Source organism: Poromitra crassiceps, assembly GCF_964638095.1.
Source record: "Poromitra crassiceps genome assembly, chromosome: 4".
NCBI lineage: Eukaryota > Metazoa > Chordata > Actinopteri > Beryciformes > Melamphaidae > Poromitra > Poromitra crassiceps.
In genome coordinates this window covers 60,722,089-60,748,427 of record NC_139626.1, presented here as the reverse complement: position 1 = coordinate 60,748,427, position 26,339 = coordinate 60,722,089, and the positions used below count along the sequence as shown (strand labels likewise).

The window sequence follows — 26,339 nt, the reverse complement described above, 5'->3', positions numbered from 1 at the left end:
CAGGAAGCAGGGTTATCATGCACCAGGAGCAGGGTTATCATGCACCAGCAGCAGGGTTATCATGCACCAGGAGCAGGGTTATCATGCACCAGCAGCAGGGTTATCATGCACCAGGAGCAGGGTTATCATGTACCAGGAGCAGGGTCATCATGCACTAGGAAGCAGGGTTATCATGCACCAGGAGCAGGGTTATCATGCACCAGGAGCAGGGTTATCATGCACCAGGAAGCAGGGTTATCATGCACCAGGAAGCAGGGTTATCATGCACCAGGAGCAGGGTTATCATGCACCAGGAGCAGGGTTATCATGCACCAGGAGCAGGGTTATCATGCACCAGGAAGCAGGGTTATCATGCACCAGGAGCAGGGTTATCATGCAGCAGGAGCAGGGTTATCATGCACCAGGAAGCAGGGTTATCATGCACCAGGAGCAGAGTTATCATGCACCAGGAGCAGAGTTATCATGCACCAGGAGCAGGGTTATCATGCACCAGGAGCAGGGTTATCATGCACCAGGAGCAGGGTTATCATGCAGCAGGAGCAGGGTTATCATGCACCAGGAAGCAGGGTTATCATGCACCAGGAAGCAGGGTTATCATGCAGCAGGAGCAGGGTTATCATGCACCAGCAGCAGGGTGGCAATTTCTTCATTTTAGGGCCAAGGCCATCTGGCCTTCAGTGTCACCATCTTTTTTAGGGCACAAGGCCACATGCCTGGGCAGTGGGCACAAAGGTCATAGAGAGCAGCAGGAATGAGTCAGGAAGTGTACTTCCGGGTTCTTCAGTGGAAAAGTCTATGGGATTTAACATGGGGGTTTCACTTAAATGCATAAACTAAGGTCTGTGCTTAACAAAGGTTTATGGAAATGCGAATCTGGGTTCTGCATGATAATCTTCACAAACGTGAATAACTTTTATGACCTTTGGAGCGTAAATGCGTTTTGTTTTTTTACGCCATTTTTATAAAACGCTTCAAAAGGCATACAAGTTATTCACGTTTGGGAAGGCTATCATGCTGAACCCAAAGTCGCATTCCCATAAACTTTTGTTGACCACAGACCTTATTTTATGCATTTAAGTGAAATTCCCATTCTAAAACCCCATAGACTTTTCCACTGAAGAACCAAATGGCGGCGATTTCTGGATAAAGCCTACAAAAATACATCATCCCTGCGGTACTCTATTGCTCTGTTGACATCGTGAAGAGCAATTTCTCTGAAATGTGTGTTAAAATGAGCCAATGACACATCCTTAGAGCAGCAGGCTACATTCAACTGAGACCACTGACGCTTTTAAAGCAACTGACAGCAGCAGGCTGGTAGCAGGGCACTGCCAAGGTGGCCTTAGGGATCTCAGGGCATCACGGCCAGAGGGAGGGGCAACAGAGGCCATGGCCTCCATGTAATTCCCGTGTGATTTCTAACCCCACATAGGATAAGCAATAACCACGCCCTGTGCCCGCCTACGCAGCAGTCAAGCGCCGGGATTGGCCAGGAGCAAGTCTTTTGTCTTCTTCTTTTGACAGCTGGAATCTCCCACACCACAAACACTGGAGGGCACGCAGCCCAGCGATTTCATGAACCAACTGAATAGCTCTTGAGAACGGACAGCGATTTCGAGAGCGGACATTTAAATGAATTATGGTCACCTACCTTCCTTAGCGTAGTAATAATAATAAGCATAATAATTGTAATCTACACAATGTACACAATCTACAAAAACATGCATGTGTTCACGTTCATAGCTCATATAATATAATGTATCATATCGTTAATTTCCTCATAATATAATGTATCATATCGTTAATTTCAAGCTCAATTCTTACCCAGAGAAAAGGTACAGCACTGTATAAATGTAACAAGCAATAGTTTTTTAAACATCTTTATTTTAAAAGATGAATAAACCCAGGTGCTTTAGTCCCAAGCTTCAACAAGCAGACAAAAAATCAAATACAATAAAAAAATACAGTCCAGTTTTTTCTACATTTTTCCCAAGTCCAGTCAGCTGTTCTACATCCCTGTTCCAGTCCCAACAAAAAACTACAAAAATATAAAATATATATATATAAATATAAAATATATAATAATATAAAACCATAGATAAAGTTGAACACACCACAACCAATAAAATCAAAAGTAAAATCAATTATAAATAGCAATAAAGTAAAACACCAATAGCCTATACAAAACATGCAATAAAACCATCGATAAAAAGTTGAACACACCATCTCACAGGGCTTTCTGAGGAGAAAGATCATTATTGCCTCAAATATCAGATTAAGACGAGATGAAAAAAGTTGTGCTATAAGAACAATCTAACTGTTAGTTAGTTTTGCTAAGAAGTTTTGATGGAGAAAAATTTGTTAAAACATTGTTAATTTACCCTTGTAATGTTGTTGTCATGTTGGCAGCTCACGCCGAGCTGCATGCAGACTGAGGCCTTGTCAGTCTGCATGCGCACCAGGAGCTTGTCAATTAATCATCGTCCCATTGGCTCACGTGAGCATGGGCGCCTGGCCAATCCCGGCGCTTGACTGCTGCGTAGGCGGGCACAGGGCGTGGTTATTGCTTATCCTATGTGGGGTTAGAAATCACGCGTAATTCCCACCCTGACCAGGAGGAGAGAGAAATGCCAACCAACAAAACCATCTCCCGCCCCATAGCCACTAGAGTTTCTGTCCGAACCTGTCCCAGTTAATGTAACGTTAAGCTGAAGCAGTTTGTGTTACCCTCATGCTGTTGTCTCGTCGTTACAATAGCATTCCCGTAACGTTACACCTCGCCTCTTTACAGAAGAGTAACGTTAAGACGAAACACGGTGAACGTTCACACATTTCCTCATTTGATCTCAATTATTTAACAGCAGCATATAAGGAGAAGAGCTAAAGGTGCATCCAGCGCTGTTTCACTCACCTCAACTTCAACAGCAACATAGTGGTCTACTTTCTTTCCAGCATGGTGGACAGGTCGTTTGGAGTGAAAACCTTTATTTTTTTCTATGTGTTGACCTCTGACTATATAATAATAAACTCTGTGTGTGTGTGTGTGTGTGTGTGTGTGTGTGTGTGTGTGTGTGTGTGTGTGTGTCAGGGGAAGGACGAGGTGTATGACCGGATGCTGCTGGATTACTTCCTGTCTTATCACCAGTTGATCCACCTGCTGTGCCGCGTCGCCATCAACTGTGACAAGTTCACAGACACCCTGGTCAAACTCAGTACGTACACTGTGTGTGTGGTCAAACTCAGTACGTACACTGTGTGTGTGTGTGTGTGTCAGAGTGTCAGACTCCCTGGTCAAACTCAGTTACTACACTGTGTGTGTGTGTGTGTGTGTGTGTGTGTGTGTGTGTGTGTGTGTGTCAGACTCCCTGGTCAAACTCAGTACGTACACTGTGTGTGTGTCAGACACCCTGGTCAGTACGTACACTCTGTGTGTGTCTCTGTGTGTTTGATTCAGCTAGCAGTGATGTGAGTCTTTAAGCCTGAGTTGCAAAAATATTAATTCTGACTAGTTATGCCTCCGATGGCGATAGCCAGGCCGGAGGCTTTATGGATCCGGGTTGTCCGTCCGATGTTCATTAACGTGATATCTGAGGAACGCCCTGACGTAATTTCATCAAATTTGCCTCAAACATCGACTTGGACTCAAGGATGATCTGATTAGATTTTGGTGGTCAAAGGTCAAGGTCACTGTGACCTCTCGAACGCCATTTTCAAGCTTGTTAACGCCATATCTCAGGAATGCCTTGACGGAATTTCATCAAATTTGCCTCAAACATTAACATGGCCTCAAGGATGAACTGATTACATTTTGGTGGTCAAAGTTCAAGGTCACTGTGACCTCTCGAACGCCATTCCCAAGTTCGTTAACGCGATATCTCAAGAACGGCTTGATGGAATTTCTTCTGATTTGGCTCAAACATCGACTTGGACGCAAGGATTGAACTGATTCCATTTTGGTTATCAAAGGTCAAGGTCACTGTGACCTCTCGAATGCCATTTTCAAGCTTGTCAACGCGATATCTCAGGAATGTCTTGATGGAATTTCTTCCAATTTGCGTTTTGGACTCAAGAATGAACTAATGGCGGAGGCATAAATCTGCGGTGCGGTCGTTCTACTTTACAGTTTGTAACGTTGGTGATCTGCAACCACTGACAGTTTGTTACGGTGGTGATCTGCACCAGCTGACATTTATGACTGGACAACAGAAACTAGTTTACAGTTTGTAACGTTGGTGATCTGCAACAGCTGACATTTATGACTGGACAACATAAACTAGTTTACAGTTCGTTACGGTGGTGATCTGCACCAGCTGACATTTATGACTGGACAACAGAAACTAGTTTACAGTTTGTTACGGTGGTGATCTGCAACAGCTGACATTTATGACTGGACAACATAAACTAGTTTACAGTTCGTTACGGTGGTGATCTGCAATAGCTGACATTTGACTGGACAACAGAAACTAGATGGATGTTGAGATTTGGTGAATGTGAAGTTGAACCTCTTTTCTCTCTTTGTCTTCATCATGTCTTCTTATTATATTGAATATTGCAGGTGTGTTGATAGCGTATGAAGGCCTTCCTCTTCACCTCGCCCTCTTCCCCAAACTATGGACAGAGCTCTGCCAATCACAGGTCAGCACACACACCTTTTTATGACTTTATTTTGTTTTCACACCCATCCTTGTTTTGTTCCCATTTGTAGTTCTTATGCAAGTTCATCTGTAGTTCTTATGCAAGTTTATCTGTAGTTCTTATGCAAGTTCATTTGTAGTTCTTATGCAAGTTCATCTGTAGTTCTTATCCAAGTTCATCTGTAGTTCTTATGCAAGTTCATCTGTAGTTCTTATGCAAGTTTATCTGTAGTTCTTATGCAAGTTCATCTGTAGTTCTTATGCAAGTTCATCTGTAGTTCTTATGCAAGTTCATCTGTAGTTCTTATGCAAGTTCATCTGTAGTTCTTATGCAAGTTCATCTGTAGTTCTTAGGCAAGTTCATCTGTAGTTCTTAGGCAAGTTCATCTGTAGTTCTTATGCAAGTTCATCTGTAGTTCTTATGCAAGTTCATCTGTAGTTCTTAGGCAAGTTCATCTGTAGTTCTTATGCAAGTTCATCTGTAGTTCTTATGCAAGTTCATCTGTAGTTCTTAGGCAAGTTCATCTGTAGTTCTTATGCAAGTGCATCTGTAGTTCGTATGCAAGTTCATCTGTAGTTCTTAGGCAAGTTCATCTGTAGTTCTTAGGCAAGTTCATCTGTAGTTCTTAGGCAAGTTCATCTGTAGTTCTTATGCAAGTTCATCTGTAGTTCTTATGCAAGTTCATCTGTAGTTCTTAGGCAAGTTCATCTGTAGTTCTTATGCAAGTTCATCTGTAGTTCTTATGCAAGTTCATCTGTAGTTCTTAGGCAAGTTCATCTGTAGTTCTTATGCAAGTTCATCTGTAGTTCTTAGGCAAGTTCATCTGTAGTTCTTAGGCAAGTTCATCTGTAGTTCTTATGCAAGTTCATCTGTAGTTCTTATGCAAGTTCATCTGTAGTTCTTATGCAAGTTCATCTGTAGTTCTTATGCAAGTTCATTTGTAGTTCTTATGCAAGTTCATCTGTAGTTCTTATGCAAGTTCATCTGTAGTTCTTATGCAAGTTCATCTGTAGTTCTTATGCAAGTTCATCTGTAGTTCTTATGCAAGTTCATCTGTAGTTCTTATGCAAGTTCATCTGTAGTTCTTATGTAAGTTCATCTGTAGTTCTTATGCAAGTTCATCTGTAGTTCTTATGCAAGTTCATCTGTAGTTCTTAGGCAAGTTCATCTGTAGTTCTTAGGCAAGTTCATCTGTAGTTCTTATGCAAGTTTATCTGTAGTTCTTAGGCAAGTTCATCTGTAGTTCTTATGCAAGTTCATCTGTAGTTCTTATGCAAGTTCATCTGTAGTTCTTAGGCAAGTTCATCTGTAGTTCTTAGGCAAGTTCATCTGTAGTTCTTATGCAAGTTCATCTGTAGTTCTTTTGCAAGTTCATCTGTAGTTCTTATGCAAGTTTGGGGGTTTAATTTAAAATCATTATTATTTAACCTTTGTTTGTCCAATGCTCCAATGGCATTGCTCTCTGTCAGAACTTGCTTGGATGTCCTAGTAGCAAAAGTAAACGCATAAATTAAGGGCAGATGACGTCCGGGTTTAGCAAAGCCCAGATTGCAGTGCTCAAAGAGGAAGGGGAAAAGAGGACAGGATGATGATATATATTTAAGCAATATAGCATGAGAGCCAGTGTGTTGTGCCAAATATATCCCCCTGATCAGCTGTTATCCCACGAGGCCGCAGGCCGAGTGGGATAACTGCTGAGCAGGGGGATATATTCCACAACACACGCAGCTCGAGTGCTATATTGCTTTTATAAAACGGTTTCCAAGTATGATAATATAATAATAATAATAATACTATAAGTCCGACTCCGACTGGCATGTCATTCTGATAGAGTCAGTTGAAACACTACTGTAAGGCGGGACCGCAAGAACATGCGGGTGATTTGATTGGATCGTTCTGGAGACTGAAGTTGACATTGGCCAATCCTGGCGCTTGCTGAGTAGCTGAGAGCTTTCTGGAAACCCCGACAGGCAGCTCGAGCGCAGCGTTGCATTCTCAGCGCTTGCTGAGAAGCTGAATGCTTTCTGCAAAGCCCGACACCAACTAACGTTACGGGGTTAAATGCGGGGTTAAATGCGGGGTTAACAGCCTTTCTTTTGCAAAGAAGACATTAGCCCGCATCTATTCTTGTACAAAACATCATTTTCTGCGAAGTATTAGTAAAGTTATAAGCGAAGATCGATTCACAAGGATCTGACAGCTGTCTCCGCCATTTTTTTTTTCTACGTTGTCATTTGAGGTAAGCCTTATTATTACTCTCTTAGTAAGAGAGTTGCCATGGCAACCAATAACCCATGGCCATGGGTTATTGAACTCGGTTACTGGAATTATACAATGGCTGTGAACCAATCAGATTGCTTGATTTGAGAGAGCCGTTTTATAATATTAGATATATCGGAGTGGGAACAAGTTGGATAAACTGTCTAAACTAAAGGCTAAACTGGTTTGGTCTGGTCTGTCTGGGCACAAAATGATTGTGTAATCAGAGGAAAAGGCGACTGAATAATGACATCACAACAGTCTACTCTTAATGTTAATATTCTTCTAATCTGGCTTCAAAGTGGCCAATCTTGTGGCTTGAGGTGGCGTGCTCTGGCAGACAAACACTGGCAGAAACATAAATCGGCACCTATGATACAGATTGGTAACATGATGTGAAAACAAAACGACAATCCAAAGACAACAACAATACAAGTAGAGCAAAGACTCCCATCAGCACTGTGACATCACAAGTGGTATAAAACATACAAAAGAAGTAGCATGTGACAAAAGCCCTTTTCCCACATGCGCTTTGTACCGCAAAATGACCGGAACGTGGTCTAATGCCTGCTTGTGAGAAAGTAGTCGTGCCGGTATAAGCGCGACCCCGTCATCGCGGACATTTCACCAGTTTCGTCCCAGTCAGAAGAGCGGTATGCGCTATAGCGGAGACAAGTGAGAAACGGATCCAGTCATTTTCCGCGACACCGGTCCTTCTCTCATGTGGGCGAGGTGTACACACGTTGCTTAACGTTCACTTCCAGCGTGCATCATCTAATCATTTGCGCACATCAAAGCAAACTACTTCCACATTTTCGCTGTGTCTGTCCTGTGTGGCTGCTCCCCTCTCTCGAGCAGAGGGGAGGGGGGAAATCGGCTGTGTTTATTTTACGCTGGCTTGACGCTGCTCTTGAGTCAAACGAGTGTGATTTTATTGTGTGGCAAGTTTTGCCGACCCCCCAAATAAGCTCCCCCAAGCCTCTGCCATTCTCGCTGTGTCTGTCCTGTGTGGCTGCTCCCCTCTCTCGAGCAGAGGGGAGGGGGGAAATCGGCTGTGTTTATTTTACGCTGGCTTGACGCTGCTCTTGAGTCAAACGAGTGTGATTTTATTGTGTGGCAAGTTTTGCCGACCCCCCAAATAAGCTCCCCCCTCCCCCCAACATACCGGCTATTTGACGACAAGATTCTCACTTGCGAACGCTGAGGTGTGAAGGGAAATTCAGGGAAATGTCCGATATTGACTTACAGGTAATTTTCCGGTACGCATGTGGGAAAAGGGCTAAAGACTAAAATCACAAAGCATGGCCTCCTGCAAATCTAAGGGTTGCAGTCAGAAGGCATTCAGGGAGGGGGGGGGGGGATTTATATATTGCTGCAGGAGCAACTTGAGGGAAGGGTCTCTGACAATCTTCTGACGATCCGATCCAATATCGGTATCGGGTGCCGATATGGCACTAATTCACGGATCGGATCGGATCGGAATTGGGGATTTTTTTTTTTTTTTGCAATTCCAGCTGGCCGTAATTTGTATAATAATGTATAATAGTATCCTTCTTTGCCTTGTATATTTTCTTAATTTTGTCTGCTTTTTGCAAGGTATATTTAAAAAAAAAAACTTTAATTGGCCAAATCTTTGCCTATACTGTATATTCAAGAAAGATATTGGTATCGGCATAATATCGGTATCGGCAGATATCCAAATTCAGGTATCGGAATCGGATCGGAAGTGAAAAAAGTGGATCGGTGCATCCCTAATTCCAAGACCAAGGACCAAAATAAGATAAGACTCCTTTTTCCAGCCAGTCCGCACAGCTGGCACTTTAAAGTGTAACCAACTGTTGCATCTGAGGTTGTATGAGTTATTAACTGATACAAACTTAGAGCATATATATTATATATATAGGCAAACCTGCCCAATATGGCCTTACACATTAACATATACCAATGCACAGCAAGGGAAGACCGTGTGTGCCTAAGTGTAATATAAGCACATGGGCAGTGTTTACCTTCTCTCTGTTTTCCTCACGGAGAGCTGGGGAAAGGCACAAATGTGGCACAAGGAAGCTCAGCAGGCCAAAAGTGAATCAGAAAAGAGAAAAAAGGAGCTTCTTGGATACTTATAGACAGGTTTTACTGACCAAGTAAAGTACATACATGCTACTGCAATAGACAGGTTTTACTGACCAAGTAAAGTACATACATGCTACTGCAATAGTCAAACAAACTGTACATCTTCAATAGACAGGGGCACACTCACGGAGAGGTCCCATTTCCTCCTCTGGAATCTGCTCCGAGGGCCGCTGTCATTGTCTCATTCTGGGGGTTTTTTCGGGTTGTCCGTACGTCCGTCCGTCCGATGTTCGTTAACGCTATATCTGAGGAACGCCTCGACGGAATTTAATCAAATTTGCCTCAAACGTCCACTTGGACTCGAGGATGAACCGATTACATTTTGGTAGTCAAAGGTCAAAGGTCACGGTGACCTCACGAACGCCATCTCCAAGCTCATTAATGTCTGAGGGACGCCTTGGCGGAATTTCTTTCCAATTTGGCTCAAACGTCGACTTGGACTCGAGGATGAATTCATTAGATTTTGGTGGTCAAAGTTCAAGGTCGCTGTGACCTCACGGACGCCATTTCCACGCTCGTTAACACGATGTCTCAGGAACGCCTTGGCGGGATTTCTTTCCAATTTGGCTCAAACGTCGACTTGGACTCAAAGGTTGAACTGATTAGATTTGGGAGGTCAAAGTTCAAGGTCAGGTTTGAAAGTGTCCTGATGGGGACACTTGATCATAATGAATACATTAAAGCTGCACCAGACAAGATTTGAATGTAAAACTGCAGCCGCCTAAATCAGTGGGGTCGTGTTCCATATCCATAATGAGACTATTCTTTTGAAAATCCTGTCTGTCTCTCTCTCTCTCCACTCTCTGTCTCTCTCTCTCTCCACTCTCTGTCTCTCTCTCTCTCCACTCTCTGTCTCTCTCTCTCTCCACTCTCTGTCTCTCTCTCTCCACTCTCTGTCTCTCTGTCTCTCTCTCTCTCCACTCTCTGTCTCTCTCTCTCTCCACTCTCTGTCTCTGTCTCTCTCCACTCTCTCTCTCTCTCCACTCTCTGTCTCTCTCTCTCTCCACTCTCTGTCTCTCTCTCTCTCCACTCTCTGTCTCTCTCTCTCTCCACTCTCTGTCTCTCTGTCTCTCTCTCTCTCCACTCTCTGTCTCTCTCTCTCTCCACTCTCTGTCTCTGTCTCTCTCCACTCTCTCTCTCTCTCTCCACTCTCTGTCTCTCTCTCTCTCCACTCTCTGTCTCTGAATCTCTCCACTCTCTCTCTCTCTCCACTCTCTGTCTCTCTCTCTCTCCACTCTCTGTCTCTCTCTCTCTCCACTCTCTGTCTCTCTCTCTCTCCACTCTCTGTCTCTCTGTCTCTCTCTCTCTCCACTCTCTGTCTCTGTCTCTCTCCACTCTCTCTCTCTCTCCACTCTCTGTCTCTCTCTCTCTCCACTCTCTGTCTCTCTCTCTCTCCACTCTCTGTCTCTCTCTCTCTCCACTCTCTGTCTCTCTGTCTCTCTCTCTCTCCACTCTCTGTCTCTCTCTCTCTCCACTCTCTGTCTCTGTCTCTCTCCACTCTCTCTCTCTCTCCACTCTCTGTCTCTCTCTCCACTCTCTGTCTCTCTCTCTCTCCACTCTCTGTCTCTCTCTCTCTCTCCACTCTCTGTCTCTCTGTCTCTCTCTCTCTCCACTCTCTGTCTCTCTCTCTCTCTCTCTCTCCACTCTCTGTCTCTCTCTCTCTCCACTCTCTGTCTCTCTCTCCACTCTCTGTCTCTCTCTCTCTCCACTCTCTGTCTCTCTCTCTCTCCACTTTCTCTCTCCACTCTCTGTCTCTCTCTCTCTCCACTCTCTGTCTCTCTCTCTCTCCACTCTCTGTCTCTCTCTCTCTCCACTCTCTGTCTCTCTGACTCTCTCCACTCTCTGTCTCTCTCTCTCTCCACTCTCTGTCTCTCTCTCTCTCCACTCTCTGTCTCTCTCTCTCTCCACTCTCTGTCTCTCTCTCTCTCTCCACTCTCTGTCTCTCTCTCTCTCCACTCTGTCTCTCTCTCTCTCCACTCTGTCTCTCTCTCTCCACTCTCTGTCTCTCTCTCTCTCCACTCTCTGTCTCTCTCTCTCTCCACTCTCTGTCTCTCTCTCTCTCCACTCTCTGTCTCTCTCTCTCTCTCTCCACTCTCCCTCCCTCTGACTCTCTCCACTCTGTCTCTCTCTCTCTCCACTCTGTCTCTCTCTCTCTCCACTCTCTGTCTCTCTCTCTCTCTCTCCACTCTCTGTCTCTCTCTCTCTCCACTCTCTGTCTCTCTCTCTCTCCACTCTCTGTCTCTCTCTCCACTCTCTGTCTCTCTCTCTCTCCACTCTCTGTCTCTCTCTCTGTCTCTCTCTCTCTCCACTCTCTGTCTCTCTCTCTCTCTCTCTCTGTCTCTCTCTCTCTCCACTCTGTCTCTCTCTCTGTCTCTCTCTCTGTCTCTCTCCACTCTCTCTCTCTCTGTCTGTCTCTCTCTCTCTCTCTGTCTGTCTCTCCCTTTCTCTCTCTCTGCAGTCTGTGCTAGCTCAGACGTGTGTGAAGCTGCTGTGTGAGGACCCAGCCTTCGGCGAGTACATCAAGTGCATCCTGATGGACGAGCGGACCTTCCTCAACAACAACATGGCCTACTCCTTCCTCACCTGCTTCCTGCACAAGGTCTGTGGGGGGCTCCCCCTGCTGGAGATACCATATTTCTTCAGTTTTATACTTAAATAAAATATCACAAGCTGCTCATTTTAAACTGATTTCTCTGACGCCGTAACCGCTGTCTTGAGCAGTTAAGGCTTAAGGCCCAACTTATGCTTTGTCTGCGACAGAAAACTGGTTTGGTCATGATATCGAGGCTTACTGTGTGTGTGTGTGTGTGTGTGTGTGTGTGTGTGTGTGTGTGTGTGTGTGTAGGTGCAGTCCCAGGTGCTGTCTGGGCCCAGTTGTTCCAGTCTGGTGGGGGTTCTGGTGACGGCCCTGCTGAGTGAGCAGAGCAGCCTGCAGCCCGAACTGGCTGCTCACCACCTGGAGCTCAGCAAGACCAGCGGCCTGCTCAACGCTGTAGGTTCTCTCACACACACACACATACACAAAGGCAGCACACACACACAGACCGAGCACACGCACACGCAGCACACACACACACACACACACACACACACAGGCAGAGCACACACACACACACACAGACTGAGCACACAAACACACACACGCAGCACACACACACACACAGACAGACACACAGGCAACACACACACACAGGCAGCACATACACGCAACACGCACACGCAGCACACACACACACACAGACCGAGCACACACACACAGACCGAACACACACGCACACACACACACGCAGCATGCACACACACGCACACACACACACACACACACACACAGCACACACACACACACACACACACACACAGAGCACGCACACAGTCATTCCCTGTCTTTGGTTTGAGACATAGACTGTATAAAAATATGGACGTAGCCATGCTGACGTCACCCATTGGTTTGTGGACTCACATTTTGAAGCCTCAATTTCTGCATTTTGACCGTCACCATCTTTTTTATGCCTCCGCCGGTGATGTATTATGGGTTCAGGTTGTGCGTCCGTCCGATGTTCGTTAACGCGATATCTGAGGGAACGCCTTCACGGAATTTCATAAAATTTGCCTCAAACGTCGACTTGGACTCCAGGATGAACTGATTAAATTTTGGTGGTCAAAGTTCAAGGTAAACTGACTTCACGAACGCCATTTCCAAGCTTGTTAACGCGATATCGCAGGAACGCCTTGACGGAATTTATTTAAATTTGGCTCAAACGTCGGCTTGGACTCAAGGATGAACCGAGTAGATTTTGGTGGTCAAAGTTCAAAGTCACTGTGACCTCACGGCCGCTCATTTCATGGTCGTTAACACAATATCTCTGGAACACCTTGATGGAATTTCATCAAATTTGCCTCAAACGTCCAGTTGGACTCCAGGCATGGCCGTAACTAGCTATGAGGACGGGGAGGTCCGGACCTCCCCTAATATTTCAGGGATTTTTTTTTTTTGATTTTTTTTTAACACATTCACTGCCAGCCTTTTTTTTTTTACTGTAGGTAGGTTCTGCCAGAGGGTTTTTTTGAGGATTCTGGCTCATTTTACAAGAGCCGAGGATTATTTTCTGCTTGGAGTTTGTGAACACAAAGTTCACAAAAGTACTAATAGAATGTGTCCTTTCTCTGTCTAAAAGAGTTAGTTTGTAGAGTTAGTAGTTATGTAGATATTAGCCGTTGAGTACAGCATGGTTTCAGCGTCTGAGAGTGAAAGCTGAGATAATCGCAGTTTTGTGAAATTCAATCAAACAGGCAGAACAGTCACTTTAACCATTTATTTTTGGCATCAGTGAGAGATCAGACATCTAAACAATATAGTTCTGAACGCCCTCTCCTTCAAACTCCTCCCTCCGTGGGCGTGTCTGGTGGCTTTCAGCCTGCGTTTGTCACAAGCGAGTGTTCTGCTGCTGCTGCTGCTGCTGCGAGTTTGAGCAGCCTCCCTCCCTGGCAGCGAGTGTGGATAGGGCTCACTTGTTTCTTGGGTTTGAGAGCTTTGATGAAGCTTTGTGCGATTCTAGGCTTTATGCTGCGTGTTTCAAACTGTGTTTTTCAACCAGGCTAATTTTGGAACCCCCCACCGTTGTGCGCCCGTGCAGCAGCGTGAAAGCGTTTTCGCCTACAGTATGAGAATGAGGCTCGTTCGTTTCTGGGTTTTCGGAATGCGTGCGATTCTGGCCTTTCTGCGGGTGTTTCAAAGTGTGTTTCACCCATAATCTATTATGCAAATTTGCAATCCCCCACGCCAGCACCGCTCTCCGCTCTCGGTGTGCTGCTGCTGGCGCGGCCTCTCTGGGGCGAGTCTGGTGGCTGATGACTGTAAAATCGCCAAGCCATTTCCTTGAGAATGGCTTGCTCCCGCGTCTGTTTTTGGTTGGCTTTCTCTCTGTCGGGAGAGCACTGTCGCCACTTAGTTGGTCGGTAAAATAGATTATAAACATTCAATACTTCCAATATTTTTATAGGAGACGTGGGGGGCATTGATCCACGTAGCACCGTCAAAAAAAAAATTTTTTTTTTTTGACGAGTCAACTCGTCATTGGCAGTGAACGGTTGGATTGTGTTTGACGAGTCAACTCGTCATTGGCAGTGAACGTGTTAATAAAACAATCTGCATGGAAAAGCATGAAAAACACGGGATCGCTTTTATTTTGAAACGAAAGGCAGGTCAGGCAGGAAGTCATCTGACGCCGCGTCCGCGGTAAATTGATTCCGAGAGAGCAGCAGCATGGTGGTGAGTGATGACTGTCTGTCTGCCTGGCGAGATAATTGAAGGTGAGCGAGCTGCGAGACAGTGAGCGAGTGAACGACAGACAGTGAGTGACACTGACAGATTTTTTAGCAACAACCAAGAAAGTAAGTGTCTAGTCTGTCTCTTAAGTAATGTTACCTGTGTGACACGTTGGGATGCTACTGGCTAATCATGCATGATGCCAATTGCCAAGCTCCCGAAGTCAGGTATGCAGGTGGCTATATGCATGGTTTCAGTTTCATGACCCAATAAGTAACAAAAAGAGGTGGTGTAAAGTTAAAAACAACATAATAATTTATTTTATTTTTCAATCGTTCCTATCAGGAATAAATAAATGTCCCTCTGTATGTTTTTTTTATTATCGATGATGACTTTGTGTGTTGTGTACGGCTTGGGTTGTGTACCTGTGTTTGTAGGTGTCATTTTGATATGAATTTGGCTAAAACAGTTTGTGTTTGTTAGTTACAATTATGTTGACAGGAGAGCTGAGCAGGTGGTGACATGAAAGAGAATATACTGAATAATGACATCACAACAGTATAATCCTAATGTTGATTTAAAATGATATATTACTCTAAATATGGCTAAAAAAGGGGGGGAAAAAACCTCAAATTTTCCGCCTCCCCTTGCTGGACCTCCCCTATTTCGGGACCCTGGTTACGGCCCTGACTCCAGGATGAACCGATTACATTTTGGTGGTCAAAGGTCAATGTCACTGTGACCTCACGAACACCATTTTTAAGCTCGGTAACACCATACCTCAGTAACGCCTTGACGGAATTTCTTCACATTTTGCTCAAAACTCAAGCCAGACATGGAATGTCGACTGTTCTCTTGTGGGTGGAGGCATATATCCACCGTGCGGTCGTTCTAGTTTATTTTTTAGCCAGACAGAGCTACAGCTCCGCCTTCTATTGGTCCAAAATCAGCAAGCTGCATGATCACTGGACAGTAGGGGTGTCACGATACACTCAGTTCACGATACGATACGATACACGATATTGGGTTCACGATAACGATACGATGCGATATTTTAACAATATTTTTTTGCGATCGATTTGCAAGTTGCGGGGGCATCCTCCACGCTAATTTGAGTCATTTCACCATTTTCAACCTCCGTGTCTGTAACGTCCCTCGTCTGTTCAAACAAAGCAATGAAAAGGAGAGCGAGCATGCGATCAGATGCAGATCAGTGTCACCATGTTCAGCTTCTTTTTCTCACGATATGAGATTTAATCTCAACGATACATATTGTCACGTTTTGATATCGCGATATATCGTGGAACGATATATTGTGACATCCCTACTGGACAGGCAACCTGTCAATCACGCCCCAAAGCATAGTCTGTTTTATCATCTCTTTTCCTCTAAATGGGACCATAATTGACTAAATTAACAACATGCTGTATTGAAGAATACCTGAAACTAAGGATTGAGACCAAACTCATTAAGAAAGTGTTTACTGAGGTCATAAATCAAGTGGGAATTAGGCTAATTTTCCCATTGACTTCTATGCTTTATATATATATATATATTACTTTGTACTCTGTTTTGTTGTCATGTGTCACTTCTGTAAAGCGTCCTTGGGTTTCTTGAAAGGCGCTATATAAATTCCAAGTTATTATTATTATTATTATTATTATTATTATTATTATTATACAATCAGACTTCTTTTGCAGCCAGTGGAGTCACCCCCTGCTGGCCATTTGAAAGAATGCAGGTTTAAAGCACTTCCACATTGGCTGCACTTTTCAGCCTTGGGGTTGCCCTTTGATTTTAGACTCAAAACTTATCTTTTTTTCAAAAATATTCTGTTGACATTTTCCTATATTCATTGTTTTGTTTTTCTCCGCCTCTCTCTTTCCCTCTCTCTCTCCCCCTCCCCCTCTCTCTTTCCCTCCCTCTCTCTTTCCTTCTCTCTTTCCTCTCTCTCTCCCCCTCTCTCTCCCCCCTCTCTCTTTCCCTCTCTCTCTCTCCCCCCCTCTCTCTCCCCCCCTCTCTCTCCCCCCTCTCTCTCTCCCCCTCCCCCTCTCCCTCTCCCCCCCCCCTCTCTTTCTCTCTCTCCCCCCCTCTCTCTCTCTTTCCTCTCTCTCCCCCTCTCTCTCAGGACCTGAGGGCGTTGGTGTTGTTGCTGTCGCTGCACCCGCCCCAGGCGGTGGACTCTGCGCTCTGCCCGCCCCTGCAGGAGCTGCTGACGCGCTGTCGCGTGTGTGTGCAGCAGCGCCAAGCACTGAGCTGGAGGCCAAGGACCGCAAGGCCAAAGGTACCGCAACACGCACACACACACGCACACACAGTTCATTTTCACCTGGCAAAAAGGTTGCAGGTTCAATTCCCAGTCTGATCTGTGTGCAGTTTGTATATTCTCCTCCTCAAGTCATGTGGATTGGAAAGTAATTTGCCCAATGTTTGCCTGCCTTCCACCCAGTGCATGCTGGGATACAGTAAATACAGCCTAAGGGCCTGTGTCCACCTAGCGTCTTTTTCCGACTGTTAAACACTGGGAGTGCGCTGGGGAGCGCTGATCCCAGCGCACAATATACAAGGAAGCAGTCTGAAACTAACGTTAGTTCAGTGCGGTAGTAGCTTGATAGCTGACAGCTAGCAAGCTAACAACACAGGTAGGCTACATTATTAAAAGCAGTAAGCACAACACTCACCAGAAATATTAAGTGTCTGGCCAATCTGCTCCCACAATTGAGCTTTTCCGTCTCTGTTGCGATAGTTTCTCCATATGATTAGTTGCCAGAAAAGGAGCACCCGACACCAGCGTCTTTCTGAAAAGTTAACTTATCTTCAGCTGGAAGCGCTGGGAATCGGGCGCACAAAACGCTGGAGCGCTCTGAAAATAGACGCTGGGCGCAGCGCACTTTCTCTAGACGTCCGTGTGCGCCCGCATACGCTCTCCCCCCATTGGAAACAACTGAAAAAAGACGCTGGACCTGAGGAAAAGACGCTAGGTGGACACAGGCCCTAATTCTAACCTAATCCTACGTTTACTAGTTTAATATTATCCATTGCCTGGCCTCCCAGGATACCTGGTAATGTTGCATTTACCCCCATGCACATGGTTTGACCATGTTTTTCTACTTATAACTGTATGAAACACCATAAAACCAGAGGAGAATCCCTATTTCTTCTGCTTCTCTATATGCTTCTCTATGGAGCTCTCGGCTCCGGTTGTCCGAGTGTACACGCGCTGAGATTGGCTCGTCTGAGTTCGGGGCGTGGCTTAGCGATAGGTCAATTGTATTTGTTCTTTCGATTCAGCGTTAGCCGGCCGGTAAACATCGATAAACTATAAACTATGGATGAAGTTTGGCAACATTCAGCAGCTACACTGCGGCCAACTTCAGTGACACGCTCATAGCGTTACTGCTGCGAGGAGCCGATGGCTGTACCCGGTCTGCATTTAACGTTAGTTACAAAAGCACGTCGACAGCGTTTTCTCACTGCCAGTTAGCCTACAGGGTTTGACAGATAGCTAGTCCGACCGGTGTCAGCCCAGTCCCCGTCCTCGCTGCTCGTTAAATATTTCCAAATAGAGAGCCGCAGGGATGAGTGCGGAAATCATCGATGCTAACAGTCCTGGTTCTTCACAGTTTTCGCCTATGGGAGTTTTGAATGGGTTTTTGGCGCGATGCTTCTAATAATCTCTCTGGGCAACGCTGGCTTAATCAAACGCGAACCAGTGTTTAGTAATATCATCGTCACACACGAGGACCACTTTTATGAGTTTTGAAGCTTTTACTAAACGGCTAAATTAGACTACACTGCTGAGTCGATGTGGATATCCACATCCAGACTCCAGAACTCTTTTTACCCAAAGGCCGTCACACTACTCAACAAATCACTTTCCAAATAACCACTCATCTGTTCCTCACCGTCATTATTATTATATACTGTAAATTATCATACCACTGTCATTATTATTAGATACTATAGATTATCACACTGCTGCTATTATCATGAACTATATTATTATATTATCACCATACCTCAAACTATTAAATAATTATTAAATAATTATGTATGCCATACTATAATTATTATACTATTGCCATTTATCACAGACTTTATTATTACTATATACTATTTATCATACTGCTGCTACTATTAATAGTCTGTGTCTATATACTGTGGCGCCTGGTGAATTGCTTTGGTGAATTGTTATTTAATTGGTGATTGTATTGTATTGTACTGAATGGTTGCACGATGGGGAGCCTGGAATTTCGTTGTGTAAATTCTTATGCAATGACAAATAAACTACTACTACTACTACTACTACTATATATACGTCGATAACGTCACCACTTCAAACGACGAACACGGAAATTATCTTTCCCTCACCTGGTTCAGCCCCGTTCAGCCCGGGGTAATCAGTGCACACATCAACAACAGTCCAGGTTGAGTGCTGACGTGACGTGGAAGCCTATGCGACAGTGTGTAGTTCTGGATTAGCTTAGCTCGAGCTTTTTACTTCTAGGGCTCGCATTTACGCTTCAAAACTCATGAAAGTGGTCCTCATGTGTGAAGATTATCCGACTGAACTCTGGTTCGCGTTTGATTAAGCCAGCGCTGCCCAGAGAGATTATTAGAAGCACCGCGGCAAAAACCCATTCAAAAATCCCATAGACAGAAACAGTGAAGAACCAGGAAGTCCGGGACTTCCGCGTTCTGACTACAAAAATACATCATCTCTGCGGCTCTCTATAGGCGTTATTCTGATAAACTGGTCACATATAGGCTATGTTACGTTCTCACCCGAAAAATATTAAAACTTAAAAAAAAAAAAAAATGGCTTGAAAACCGCTTTTTGGCAAGTCTAAAAATGACTACGGTAGGCGTCATCTACTTCCGTGTCTAAAACCGGAAAGACGATTACAAAATGACATCATGCAGAAGTGTCCTTGTATGGGCAAAGAATAAGGTCAATAGACCACACCCACTCTCAGACTCTTGGATGCGATTAAAGGTAATTTTATTATTACAGTCGCAGCATTTGTGTGACTTGGTGTGACCGTTAACTCTGTGTGTGTGTGTGTGTGTGTGTGTGTGTGTGTGTGTCTGTGTGTGTGTCTGTGTGTGTGTCTGTGTGTGTGTGTGTGTGTGTGTCTGTGTGTGTGTGTGTGTGTGTGTGTGTGTGTGTGTCTCAGCCGAGGAGGAGGGAGCGACCCCGGTGAAGCGGCGCAGGGTGAGCGGCGATGAGGAACGAGCCGGAGAGGGGGTGGGGCCTCTGTGTGTGGGCGTGGCCTCCTGCTCGGCCGCCCCGCCATGCAGCGAGGTGAAGGCTGACCAGCAGGAGGCTCTGACACCCGCCGGCCAGCAGGAGGCGCTGACGCCCGCCGGCAGCACCTCCGACACAGAGACTCGAGACTCCTCGTCCCTGATCGACCCGGGCACCGAGCAGGACCCGCCCTCGCCCGACCCCCCCGGACACCCCGAGGAGGAGTCCCCCAAGACGGAGGAGAAGATGGAGGCTTCGTCGTCCTCCTCTTCCTCCTCCTCCTCCTCCTCCCTGCTGGGCGGGTCAGAGTGTGACTCCAGACCCCGCAAGGAGCCCGGCCAGGAGGACGAGCCCGAGGCCAAGGAGGAGAAGCAGGTGGGGCTTAAGCCAGAAGAACCGGCCTTCCCGGCCGCGTTCCTTGGCACCGGGGGGGAGGGGCCTGAGGGCTGCGGAGGCCACGCGCCCTCCCAGCAGCCACCACCGGTCGCCGCCGGCCCGCCCCCCGACACGCTGGACATGCTGTACAGGACGGTGGAAGCCACCATCGCCATAGTTACCAAACTGTCTGTCAAAGGGCCCGCCTCTTCGTGACATCATCAGCTCACCGCCGCCATGAGATCTTTGACAGAGTTCTCCACTCGTTCCCGTTTTCTCTTCTTCCTGTTTTTGAAAAGCTGAATAACGCTCCCGGCCCAAGACTTCCTGTTCCCCGTTCCCCGCTTCCTGTTTCTTCTTCTTCTCTTCCTGCTGTCGGTGTCGCTCGCGTTGCCTTCTGCTGATGCTGCTGTCCGCTCGCTCGGCGCCCCCTGTTGTTTTGCTCCATGAACTTCCTGATGGACTCGCCCGCGCGGCCGCACCTTCATCTGACACACAAAAGAAGAAAAACAGAAAAGTTGTACAAGCTATAGCACATTTTTTCAAAGGGCAAAGTTTGTTTTGTCTTGTTTTGTTTTTGTGTGTGTTTTTTTTTTTACCGATTTCTTGAATTTCTTCTTTTGGAAAGTGATTTTATTTGTGTGAGGTTTGCTGTAACGGGGAAAGGTTTACAGAACTTTTAGTCTCCTGTATGTAATTTAATTTTATTGCATTTTTACTGTGTATAAAAATGGTCGTCCTCCGTGCCAGTTTTGTACTTTATGAAAGAGAGGCAAGAGAAAGTTGCCTTGGCTTTTTCTGTGGTTTAATTATCCCAAACTAAGTTTACCTGTACATTAAAAGAGAACCACAAGAAACTTGATTCTGTAAAGAATCCTCTCTAGTCATTGCCTGAAGGTGTATATGAAAACTATATATATATATAAAAATATCTTTATATATATATGAATATATAAAAGTGGTGCTTTATTTGACTGTGGTTGAAATAAAGCCCCCATGTTGGACCATTTGGAGCTTTATTTTATTTACTGAAATACATTCCATAATCTTTTGTCATTTCTGCATCTTCTGCTGTGTTCTGTTGTTTCTCCTGATTTTATTTTAATAGAGGATAAATTAATAAAAACAATTTTAATATGAAGAATTATTAACTGAAATCTATTTGGAGCCGTGAGGTTTTTTTTCTCTCCAAGTCCCCACAACTCAACAACAGTTGTAAAGGAGGAGGAGGAGCTTAAACACACTGGGCAGGAGGAGGAGGAGCTTAAACACACTGGGCAGGAGGAGGAGGAGCTTAAACACACTGGGCAGGAGGAGGAGCTTAAACACACTGGGCAAGAGGAGGAGGAGCTTAAACACACTGGGCAGGAGAAGGAGCTTAAACACACTGGGCAGGAGGAGGAGCTTAAACACACTGGGCTTGACAAGTGTTGCACTGCATCTGTAAAGGCAGGAGAACAGCTCCAGGAAAGGATGGTGTAAGCTATTGAAGAGATGAAGTGATCCAGTGTTAGAAGAAATACTGGCTCTCATCAATAATGTATGGAAAGAAGGAACTATAGACCCTTTTCACGGGGGCCATTTTGTGTCAAAAAGGCAGGATAAACACAGGTGCAAGCAAAACACGAATGAGGGTTTCCAACTTCCAATCATGGAAGATGGAAACCCTCATTCGTGTTTTGCTTGCACCTGTGTTTATCCTGCCTTTTTGACACAAAATGGCCCCCGTGAAAACGGTCTATTCCCACATCCTGGAAGCAAAGCGGTGCGGGTCCCCATTTTAAAAGCAGGGAAGGACGCAGCACAGCCAGGGTCATACAGGCCTATTGCACTGTCAGCAGTGTTGTGTAAAATAATGAAAGAATGGTCACTGATCGGTTAGTGCAGGGGTGGCCAAACTACGGCCCGCTGCCCGTGTTTAAGTGGCCCGCCATTTCACTTCCTGATCTGCCCCGGCCCGCACGCAGACTAATCATCAAGACAACACTGGCCGATTCACTCGGCGTTCAAGCGAGACTACTCTGCGTTGGTCTCGTCTACTATTAGAGGTAAGATGTGAGGCATCGATATTAAATTTAGACTGTTTAATAACAATCGAAAATCTCGCTTGTAGCTGATTTAAAAGACCATTACTCCTTCATTATTCATCCTAGGCAAGTAATTTTGGTGCCTAACCCCATATTTTGGTGATAGCCTATAGGAATCCATTTAGCATATATAAATTATAGTGAAGTGATTAAGTACAATTCTCTTCTAAAGCCACCTATTTCTGAAGAAAATGGTGAAAACGACATACCCAAACTAAAATGCTTAGCCTACTGTGGCTGAACCGCTAGGGACAGACAACTGCCTGACCTTTTCTGAAAGGTAAGACTTTGAAGTTTCTGTTCCAAGTGTCAGAATGACTATGTGTTACTGACCCTGAGTAACACCAGCTCAAACACAGTGGTTGATTCTCGCCTAGAATAAAAAACACTTTTAGAGTGTAAACAGTTACCTGTGGTTGTTGTATTTATGGCTAGAAACCCAATGGAGACATAGCCACAGGCCTTACCACATCCCAACTCAAAGAAGATGAAAAAATACCAAAACATGAGTATTTGGCAGTGGTTTTTGTAGGGAGATACCTAGGCGGATTTCCAAAAAGCCATTTGAAAAAGCCAAATAATCTGAAATGTTGTCTTTGTCTTTGTACAAAGACGGCTATAACTTCCGCTGTGTTGATCTGATCCGAAAAAGGAAGACATGGTTCGATGCGCAAGATTCAGCCGATTAATTTGGTATGTAGCATGGACAGCATTGTTCAGAATTAACCACCTAATTCATCACGTTAATGACAGATGAACAGCAAAAAATCAGAAACGTAACGCCCGTGTTACGGTGCAATGCAATTGGTTATAAGCATATTTATGTTAAAAGTGAAGAAGATTTTCCAATGTAATTGGACATAATGGTGATTTCACTTATAATTCATATTCCGTTGAAGCTTTCAGGAGATTTATTTTGATAGCAATAAAGAATAAATTCATTATTACTGTGTGGTACTGTGAAATTAGTCAAAACAGGGCTGCCACTGATCGAACGTAATATAGGCAGAATATATATTCTGTATATATATAATATAATATATTGATAGCAAGATCACAAATGAAATTCAGCGTGGACAGAGTGCATGTCTTGTCCCCAGAGTACAAGTCAATCATAGGCATAAACACAACAGATGATTGGCCTGGGTGCTCTAATCCTTGATGAATGATAATGCATCATTCCCTGCCACCCAGGGGTTTCTTGTTTTGAAGACATCAACTCTCCTATCACAGTCGATCAATGCCGGGAGTAGTTTGAACACGATGGTTTTGCACATGTGCTTCGCAAAGCGATGTTCGGTGATTGGAATTGTACTTTGCATTGGAATGACACGATCCTTCTGTCACCCTGGGGCTGCTATGATCCCCATTCAGTGGGAGGGTCCCCCTGCCATCGATAGTAAGGATATCGTGGTCAAGATTGTCACCGGCAAAAAGAAGAGCCATGTCATCCGTTAACATATCTGGGGGAACTGAAGCGGCTGCATTCTTTTCAAAACGCAAGACTTCTTCATAAGATGAACTAAATCCCATCCCATGAAGGGTGACCTTAATAATAATAACCCTAATACTTATACTTACTTGGATGGCTAATTGTTGAAGGAATGAGAAGTACATGCCAGAAAGAGGAGTACATGACAGAAAATAGTTGTTACCTGGCAAAAGAGGCTGTGCCTCTTTTGACAACCGCTTCATCCGTCCCACCATTGGGGGATAAATGAAGCATTGTGCAGCTTCTGTTTGCCGTCTAGTGACGTTTGATGTTTTGACCCGTGGAACGAAACTATGGTTGGTATTGCCAGAGGACATGAGTAGGTTGGTATTACCAGAGGACATGAGTAGGTTGTTATTGCCAGAGGACATGAGTAGGTTGTTATTGCCAGAGGACATGAGTAGGTTGTTATTGCCAGAGGACATGAGTAGGTTGTTATTGCCAGAGGACATGAGTAGGTTGGTATTACCAGAGGACATGAGTAGGTTGGTATTACCAGAGGACATGAGTAGGTTGGTATTGCCAGAGGACATGAGTAGGTTGGTATTACCAGAGGACATGAGTAGGTTGTTATTGCCAGAGGACATGAGTAGGTTGTTATTGCCAGAGGACATGAGTAGGTTGGTATTGCCAGAGGACATGAGTAGGTTGGTATTACCAGAGGACATGAGTAGGTTGGTATTGCCAGAGGACATGAGTAGGTTGGTATTACCAGAGGACATGAGTAGGTTGGTATTGCCAGAGGACATGAGTAGGTTGGTATTGCCAGAGGACATGAGTAGGTTGGTATTACCAGAGGACATGAGTAGGTTGGTATTGCCAGAGGACATGAGTAGGTTGTTATTGCCAGAGGACATGAGTAGGTTGGTATTGCCAGAGGACATGAGTAGGTTGGTATTGCCAGAGGACATGAGTAGGTTGTTATTGCCAGAGGACATGAGTAGGTTGTTATTGCCAGAGGACATGAGTAGGTTGTTATTGCCAGAGGACATGAGTAGGTTGTTATTGCCAGAGGACATGAGTAGGTTGTTATTGCCAGAGGACATGAGTAGGTTGTTATTGCCAGAGGACATGAGTAGGTTGTTATTGCCAGAGGACATGAGTAGGTTGTTATTGCCAGAGGACATGAGTAGGTTGTTATTGCCAGAGGACATGAGTAGGTTGGTATTGCCAGAGGACATGAGTAGGTTGGTATTGCCAGAGGACATGAGTAGGTTGGTATTGCCAGAGGACATGAGTAGGTTGGTATTGCCAGAGGACATGAGTAGGTTGGTATTGCCAGAGGACATGAGTAGGTTGGTATTGCCAGAGGACATGAGTAGGTTGGTATTGCCAGAGGACATGAGTAGGTTGGTATTGCCAGAGGACATGAGTAGGTTGGTATTGCCAGAGGACATGAGTAGGTTGGTATTGCCAGAGGACATGAGTAGGTTGTTATTGCCAGAGGACATGAGTAGGTTGGTATTGCCAGAGGACATGAGTAGGTTGGTATTGCCAGAGGACATGAGTAGGTTGTTATTGCCAGAGGACATGAGTAGGTTGGTATTGCCAGAGGACATGAGTAGGTTGGTATTGCCAGAGGACATGAGTAGGTTGGTATTGCCAGAGGACATGAGTAGGTTGCTTCCATTAAAATATAGTAACTCGAGCTGAAACCATCTTTACACAATGAGGGAAAAACATAAAAGTGCTTCATTTGTCCCTGTTCTCCCCTATATGATTGATGCTATATGATTGATGCTATAGGATCTATAGGATTGATGCTATATGATTGATGCTATATGATTGATGCTATAGGATTGATGTTATAGGATAGATGCTATAGGATTGATGTTATAGGATTGATGCTATATGATTGATGCTATAGGATTTGATGTTATAGGCTTGATGCTATAGGATGATGCTATATGATTGATGTTATAGGATGATGCTATATGATTTATCCTATAGGATTGATGTTATAGGATTGATGTTATAGGATGATGCTATATGATTTATCCTATAGGATTGATGTTATAGGATTGATGCTATATGATTGATGCTATAGGATTGATGGTATAGGATTGATGCTATAGGATTGATGTTATAGGATTGATGCTATATGATTAATGCTATATGATTGATGTTATAGGATTGATGCTATATGATTGATGCTATAGGATTGATGGTATAGGATTGATGCTATAGGATTGATGTTATAGGATTGATGCTATATGATTTATCCTATAGGATTGATGTTATAGGATTGATGCTATATGATTGATGCTATAGGATTGATGCTATATGATTGATGCTATAGGATTGATGGTATAGGATTGATGTTATAGGATTGATGTTATAGGATTGATGCTATATGATTGATGCTATAGGATTGATGGTATAGGATTGATGCTATAGGATTGATGTTATAGGATTGATGCTATATGATTAATGCTATATGATTGAAGCTATAGGTTTGATGCTATAGGATTGATGTTATAAGATTGATGCTATATGATTGATGCTATATGATTGATGCTATTGGCCGACCCGCTCTACCTCCTGAGCTAAAGCCGCCCCATTGATGCTATAGGATTGATGCTATAGGATTGATGCTATAGGGTTGATGCTATATGATTGATGCTATAGGGTTGATGCTATAGGATTGATGCTATAGGTTTGATTCTATAGGGTTGATGCTATAGGGTTGAGCATGCTGGAGGTTCAGTGGGGTTTCTTTGGGTGCCAGCAGCCCATGTGGAGTGGAAGCTGATCTGAGTGCCCATTGGGACATAATGAGTGTAGATCTGTTATCAAAAGAAGAATAACAGCTGTGTGGCAGAAAGAGTGGGAAATGAAAAGAAGGGG

General features: G+C 44.6%; 1 protein-coding gene across 1 annotated transcript in view; it reads left to right on the top strand.

Annotated features, from left to right (window-relative positions):
- Nucleotides 1-20,458, top strand: part of usp34 (ubiquitin specific peptidase 34) — a 249,063-nt gene extending 228,605 nt beyond the window's left edge. Inside the window, 7 exon segments of the mRNA XM_083636161.1 lie at nucleotides 3,089-3,212; nucleotides 4,556-4,635; nucleotides 11,483-11,623; nucleotides 11,870-12,016; nucleotides 16,419-16,539; nucleotides 16,542-16,574; nucleotides 19,468-20,458. Coding sequence (XP_083492287.1) covers nucleotides 3,089-3,212; nucleotides 4,556-4,635; nucleotides 11,483-11,623; nucleotides 11,870-12,016; nucleotides 16,419-16,539; nucleotides 16,542-16,574; nucleotides 19,468-20,129 — 1,308 coding nt within the window. The 3' untranslated portion in view covers nucleotides 20,130-20,458.
- The last annotated feature ends 5,881 nt before the right edge of the window (nucleotides 20,459-26,339 follow it).